Source organism: Neomonachus schauinslandi, chromosome 2 (genome assembly GCF_002201575.2).
Source record: "Neomonachus schauinslandi chromosome 2, ASM220157v2, whole genome shotgun sequence".
NCBI classification, from domain to species: Eukaryota; Metazoa; Chordata; class Mammalia; order Carnivora; family Phocidae; genus Neomonachus; species Neomonachus schauinslandi.
In genome coordinates, this window is record NC_058404.1 from 44,950,043 (window position 1) to 44,956,940 (window position 6,898).

Below are 6,898 nucleotides of genomic sequence, written 5' to 3' on the forward strand. Positions count from 1 at the left end.
GATGTGTGATCCGAACTGCACCTGAGAAAGACGACTGGCTCCGTTGTTAGAAGGAGCACGTCTTTGTCAGGTGTAGCTCTCTGACGTTCATTTCCCCTTCTGGAAGCTCTGGCCTTCCTAAGGAGGCCTGAGGAGGACCACTGGGACCACCAGTGACAAAGCTAGTGACGCTAGCAATTTGCACCTGAAATAACTTGAGAGAGAGATCGCCAAGGAATTCCAGATACCACAAACATGTGGCATGCTCAGCAGAGTTGCCGGAAGCGGATGGGTGTGAGATTAGTAGAGATACTGAGGGAAAGTTGGAAAAGCGACAAAGAAGAGGAGGCAGAGAACGTTCTCTAGAGATGAGACATTTTTGTTTTATTTCCTGGATTAGTTACTTTTAATGGTTAAAAAAAAATCCACACCTGTTAATTTACTGCAGGAGCCTTTGTAATTTGAGAGCTAATGGCCTTCCAGGGGAGGGGAGGATGGCTGTGGATTTGTGCAAAGAGTTAAATCTCATGATGTGAACATGCTAGGGGAGGCCCCACCTGTGTGTACAATGTACTTAAAGGATTAGAGCAAACTTTGAAATTACGATATGTTTTACCCAGAGTAAGCACCTTACTCTTTAAGCTTCTATTTCCTTGAAGGATTGGTGGCGGGGGGCGGGGCATCAATTCTCTCAAGTAATCAGGTGCATGAGACATTCTCCTTGTGGGATTTAATGAAGGTTTAAGTGCAGGCAGATGAAGGATGTGTTATTTATATATTTTATTTTTTAAAGACTTTATTTATTTTAGAGAGAGAGTGTGTGTGAGCACGAGCCAGGGGGAGAGGCAGGAGAGAGAAGGGGAGAAGCAGACTCTCTGCTGAGCAGGGAGCCCTATTCGGGGCCCGAACCCAGGCCCCCAGGGTTAATGACCTGAGCTGACGACAGACACTTAACCAACTGAGCCATTCAGGCGCCCCTATATATTTTATTTTATTTTTTATTTTTATTTTTTGAATTTATTTATTTATTTGACAGAGAGAGCGCGAGCACAAGCAGTGGGAGCGGGAGAGGGAGAAGCAGGCTCCCCGCTGAGCAGGGAGCCCGATGTGGGACTCGATCCTAGGACCCCAGGATCATGACCTGAGCTGAAGGCAAATGCTTAACCAACTGAGCCACCCAGACATCCCTATGTTTTATTTTAAACCTATTTGCAATACTTGGTGAATCAAGTGAATTCAAAGATGTTGCTTCCAAGAGGTCTATCCACCCTAAATGAAGGTGACATTTCCAGGGAGATACATGCACCAGAGAGCCAGTGGAGCGTTGTAGTGGGAGGGGCTGGTGGGAGGTGAAATGGAAATTTTATTTTATTTTTAAAAATTTTTTTAAAGATTTGAAAGAGAGAGCGGGCGCGCTAATAAGTGCGGGGTGGGGCAGAGGGAGAGAATCTTCAAGCAGACTCCCCACTGAGCACAGAATCAGACTCAGCTGATCCCAGGATCCTGTGATCATGACCTGAGCCAAAAACCAAGAGTCAGTTGCTTAACTGACTGAGCCACCCAGGTGCCCCTGCAAGGGGAATTTTAGAAGTATTGCTGTGCTCTCCATGTTCCCTTCAGGGGCTTCCAGAAATACATGGAAATACCCGACGTTCTCTATTTAAACAAAAGGGCTGGAGCTGGAGCAGATGATTTTTAAACTGAAGGCAGAAATTTTTTTCCCCTCCACAGATTTACCAGGAATGGGAGTTGGGGGGGGGGTAGTGCATTTATAAAAGAATGACCATCATTTGCCACTGGCTAAGCTACTGCTTTTGACTATTTGGTCTCCTTAGATTTGTAAGGCAGGCTGAGTGAGGGAGAACACGATAATCAGAAATAGGTAAGCTCAAAAGCATGCAGTGTTTAAGAAACAAAAACCCATATGCAAATATGTCTAATAAAGTCATAGTACTTTATTTTATTTTTTTTTTTTTTTTTTTTTTTTTTTTTTTAAAGATTTTTTATTTATTTATTTGACAGAGAGAGACATAGCAAGAGCAGGAACACAAACAGGGGGAGTGGGAGAGGGAGAAGCAGGCTTCCCGCTGAGCAGGGAGCCCGATGTGGGACTCGATCCCAGGACCCTGGGATCATGACCTGAGCCGAAGGCAGACGCTTAACGACTGAGCCACCCAGGCGCCCATAGTACTTTATTTTAAAAACACTCATATATTGCTAAAAATACTTAGAAAAATAAAGTTTGGTTGGGGTACTTTACTCAACTTCAAGTCACAGGCTTTCACGTTACAGACTGGAGCAGAGTTTGTTATGCAGGTGGAGAATCCAAACTGACTTATGGAAGGGCAACAGGCTGTCTGAGGTGGTCAGGGGCACGCTCTAGTTCACCCATCAGATACCCAGACAGAGATGGGGGAGTAACTAGCTCCAATGGAGGGAGAGCAAGATGGATTCATAGACCAAATAATTTTAAACAAAGTCTTTTTTTTTTTTTTTGCAACACAATACACATCACGGTAAAATGTTTTAATACTTGGAGAACAGCCGGTGGAAAGGGAGTGGGAGAGAAAGGGTACCGAGCGGGGAGTGGGCACTGGATGCTTCTCTTCAAAACCTTGTGAGCAGAAGCAAGCAATCTGGGCCAGTCTGCTGTCTGCGCCTCTGGTGCTTGTCAGCAGCCGAGCGTTTAACAGTATTTCAATGTGGAGCCCAAACGGCAGAAAATGGGGTGAAACGGGCCAACTTTCTATCAACTCAGGCAGTTTTGCCACCAACAATAAATCGCCCCCTTTTAATAGGAGGAAATTGAATGGTTTCTCACTAAACAGAATTAAGTAGTGGGATCAAGAGATTTCCAGGCCTCGGGGTACCTCATTAATAACTGGCTTCTTCTACTCTGGCGTCTCCCCTCCGCTAGGTCACCTGAGATAATCAGGTAGAAACAGAAGCATGGCCAAGTTTCTCCTTGGCCCTCTTCACATTCTCACTGAAGTCACTAGGTGACTCGTTTGGGGGACCCATTTTTTATAGGCATTAAATACAGCTCCCGAAGTATTTGGACAGTTTCGCTGTTTGGTGACGGACGCCACAGTAATGTGTTTTGAAAACGGTTTCCTTTTCCTTAGCCCCCGCTGGCAAAGTGCTATCAGCCCCCTCAGCTTGCAGCCAGGGACCCAGCTCCCCGAAGCCCCGGCTGCCTTTTCTCCGTGTCCTGCCCATGAACCCTGCATTTCCACTGGACAGCTCAATGGCGCCCAACCCTTCATTTTGCCCTGTGTTCTCCTTGTGTGTGAAAGCCCGATACCTCTTAACTCCTCTGCCTGCAGGGATCCCAGAGGGTTGTCAGACTTTGAACTGTAACAACAGAGCCACCAGAAAGTCTTATAAAAGCAGCAGTGACCTTTTCGAGCTGTCAAGTCTTTAAATAGGATTTGGGATTTAATGTATGTTTTTAAAGAAAAAAAATATGTAAGAATTGCTAGTTAAAAAAAAAACGCACGTCTTTTAGCCAATTCAGGATCTTCCCCCTACCCTACTTTCTTTTTTTCTTTTTTTTTTTTAACCCAGGAGAGATAAAGCTTTGGGGGAAAAAAAAAAAAAAGACCAGATCTCAGGCTAAATAAGGAAGGCGTATGTTAGGTGCAGCCAGACTAAAAGTCTGGGCTGCAAAGAAGCCCTTTGGTGGGTGATCGTTGTGGAAAAGGAACAAAAAATAAAAGGAGGGAAGGCAGGAGTTTATAGGAGAGAAGTATGTGATCTATCATGGTGTAGTATGAATTACAGCCTGAAAACTCCAGGAAACTACTCATTCTAATTCTCAGGCCCAGGGCAAAAAGGTCCAGAGGAGGCTTTTTTTTTTATCTTTATTAACAAAAAATGTAATGCCCCCCCCGCCCCCCCACTGCCCAGCCGCAGTGCAGAGGCTCCTCCTCAGGCCGTTGTCCGACATGTGGAGAGTCTTCTGTCCCAGGCCCACCCCTTGCAGTACATTTCTGTTTATACAGCTTGTCCTAAAACCACAGTGAGTGCTTCGCGTTCTGCTTGGGCCACCCTGGAAATACTTAGGTTGGTGTGTTATTTAAAAAGGAAGAAGGAGCAGCTTATATTTTCACCTCCTCGTACCCATCTTCAAATCCCATGCAGGTCCGTGCTGAGCATGACAGGCTTCTCTTTGAGCCTCTGTCTTCCACTCTCTTATGGCGACAGAGAGAAACCTTGGTCGTATTCCAAGGTCAATGAGAGGTTTTGGAACTTAAGTGTAATTCGGGAGGTGACACCCTCTTCTTGATCATCCTTTTCCCCTTCAGGTTCGCAGTTTCAAGGTTGATGTTCAGTTACACAAGAGGATGGAGTGGAAACGGCATCCTCAGGAGTGATGAGGACAGCTCATATGAAATGACAGGAAGTGCTAGAAACAGCACTTGACTATCCCTCCCCACTTGGCGGAGGTCTCAAAGAGCAAAAAACGCCCACATCATGTGTTGGGGGATCTATTTGGATATTATTCACTGTCCCAGATCTTTCATTGGCTCACCAGTGAAGAATCTGGGATGTCGATGCAAACCTCCAACAGGGTCAGTATGCACGTCTCTTGCTCCCCAGTCCTCCCTGAGCCTGGCCCCTTTTGCAAAACCTCCAAAGACGCAAACCCAGGGAAGACAATATTTGACCACTCATGATTGTCATCTGAGCTGGCACTACCAGAAAGGTGGGTTCCAGCCTCCCAAGCAGTACAGGTAGGGGTAGTAAGGGTAGCTGTTATGCATGGAGATGAGAGAGGCCTGGGACAATCCCTCCTCTTTCAGAGCCGGCAGGGAGGAGTGCTTCTCCAGGTCTCCCAGGTCCGAGGTGAGCTGCTTTCGCTTGGTCTTATAGCGTCTGTTCTGGAACCATATTTTCACTTGGGTCTCAGTGAGCTTGAGGTTCTTGGCCAGGTGAGCCCTTTCAGGGGCTGACAGATACTTCTGGTGGCTGAACTTCCTCTCTAACTCAATGACCTGAGTGTGGGAGAAGGCAGCACGGGAGCGCTTCTGTGGCTGTTTCGAGGTTTGCGGAAGGCTTGGTAAGGAGCCTGCACTGTTTTCACAGTCCATCAGATAAGTCTCAAAGTGTCTATCTGGAAAGGAGAAGGGAGAAGAAGGACGGATGGGAAGGAAAAGGTTACATGTTAGAGGGAAGAGAACAGAATTCAATCCACCCTTATCTCTTGGGTGAGTGAACAAACAGCCCACTGTCATCTTGGATACATTTCACTTTTTTCACATGACTAAGGAACTCTCCTGAGTGGGGAGTGAGTGAATATGTATATTATGTATTCGTTTTCTAACAGGCATCAAGAACCCAAAGTTAGAAGCCGTTAGTGGTAGAGCTTCCTGCCATATCGTCCAGGAGAATTACCAGGGTCCTGGATGTGTGCGTTGAGAAGAGGTGGGAGAAGCGAGGCAGGGAAGACACAGGAATCAGCTGGTAACGCAGGACCCAAAGGCATCAGCGTTAACTTTTGGGTGGCCGGAGAGGGTTTGTGTTATAGGAGAGAGGCGCCGCAGGCTAAGGGCAAGTTCATTCTCTGGCTTCAGTCCCCTTTTTTCTAAACAAGCCGTTAGAATACCTCATCCGAAGTGACAGGAAAGGTAAGAAGTCTATTCTAAATGTTCTAACGGTGTTACATTTCCTGAAGGCCAGAGGAACCTTCCAAATGTAGTTTTACTGCCCTTGGAGTTGGGAAGCCAAGGAGTCTTCGCTTGTCAAACCCTGATCAGTTACTTGTTATATGTAACTGTAACTGCCAAGAGGTAGCGTGGGGCGGGCGCGGATCGAGGGTCCCGCGGTGGCTGGGTGCGCGTGGCGGGGTCTTGGGACGCTGGGGCTGGGGGCGCCGCGTGCGCGCTCGCTCGGGAGCCGCGGGCGCCAGAGCCCGCGGGGCAGAGAACACCGTGCCCGGCGAGTCCAGCCCAGGGACAAATCCTGCGCCACCCTGGCGGTGGGGCTCAGGGTTAGTTTCCGAGGCGCGCCCGCGGCGGGAGGCGGTGAGGTCCCTTGGCCTGTCGCCGCGGGGCCCCGCATCCCTGCAGCTGGAGCTCTGGGAGGCCTGCGTTGGACCCGCCCTCGCGGTGCAACCCGCAGGCCGGCCCGCCCCTCCTTCGGGACCGCACCTTGGCCCAGCCCGGCCGCCCCAGCCTCGGGGGCTCACCTGGCTCGCTCTCCGCCGGCGCGTCGGCCTCCTGCCCGGTGCCGGGCCGGGCGCTCCACTCGTCCTCGGGCGCCCCAGCGCCGCCTCTTCCTCGCCCGGGCTCCGGCTCCTGGTCTCGCCGCGGGTCCGGCTGGCGCGGGGGCTGCGGGCTGCTCGTGTGGCCGCCGCGCCTCTCCGCGGCGTCCCGCAGAATGTCCTGGATGAGGAAGGAGGTGAGCGGCTTGGACTGGGTGGCCGCCCCCGCCTCCCTCGGCCGCGGCTCGGGAGCCCTGAGCATCCCGGCGGCTCGGCTGCAGCCCGGCGGCGTCAGCTGCGTCCTCGGCGTCCGCACCACTTTCACTTTCCGCCGCCCCGGCGCACTTATAGCCCTGGGGGAGCGCGCCGCGCTGCCTTCCCATTGGCCGCCGGACCCGGGGAGCGGCGCGGATTGGCCGCCCGGCACTCCAGGTGAGGGGGGCGGAAAAGGGGAGTCCCTCGCACGGTCTCTGTCACCTCTTCCCTAGAGGATCCCACCCTAAATTCCAGCTCCGACCCACAACGGAAGTTTAGACCCTGTGGGGAGTAGTGATGCCGACGAGAGATACTCCGTTTCGCTCTCATAGATTGTTAAAGCGCCTTTACTCACAAAGGGTGGGGAAATGACTGCGATCCCAGTTTACAGATGCGAATTCCGAGGGCCCCGTGACAAGGAGAGACTGGTAGCAGAGCTGGATCTACCAAGGCTTTCAA

At 50.4% G+C, this 6,898-nt stretch overlaps 1 protein-coding gene across 2 annotated transcripts; it reads right to left on the bottom strand.

Moving 5' to 3' along the window:
• Positions 1–4,676: 4,676 nt before the first annotated feature.
• On the bottom strand, positions 4,677–6,484 carry NKX3-1 (NK3 homeobox 1). 2 transcript variants are annotated; one of them, XM_021698962.1, is made up of 3 exons: positions 6,414–6,446; positions 6,170–6,197; positions 4,677–5,095 (listed from the first exon to the last, which is right to left on the bottom strand). In XM_021698962.1, exons 1-3 carry the CDS (start codon positions 6,444–6,446, stop codon positions 4,677–4,679), a joined length of 480 nt encoding a protein of 159 aa, XP_021554637.1. The 2 variants fall into 2 exon arrangements, with proteins under 2 accessions (XP_021554637.1, XP_021554636.1); XM_021698961.1 differs by having other exon boundaries at positions 6,170–6,484.
• Between the last annotated feature and the right edge of the window lie 414 nt (positions 6,485–6,898).

Bases quoted from the DNA above. Each gene is read 5' to 3' on its own strand.
- NKX3-1 (XM_021698961.1), bottom strand. From the start codon at position 6,446: ATGCTCAGGGCTCCCGAGCCGCGGCCGAGGGAGGCGGGGGCGGCCACC. The intron at 5,096-6,169 runs GTGAGCCCCCGA...TCTCCTTTCCAG, and splicing joins GCCGGCGGAGAGCGAGCCAG to ATAGACACTTTGAGACTTAT.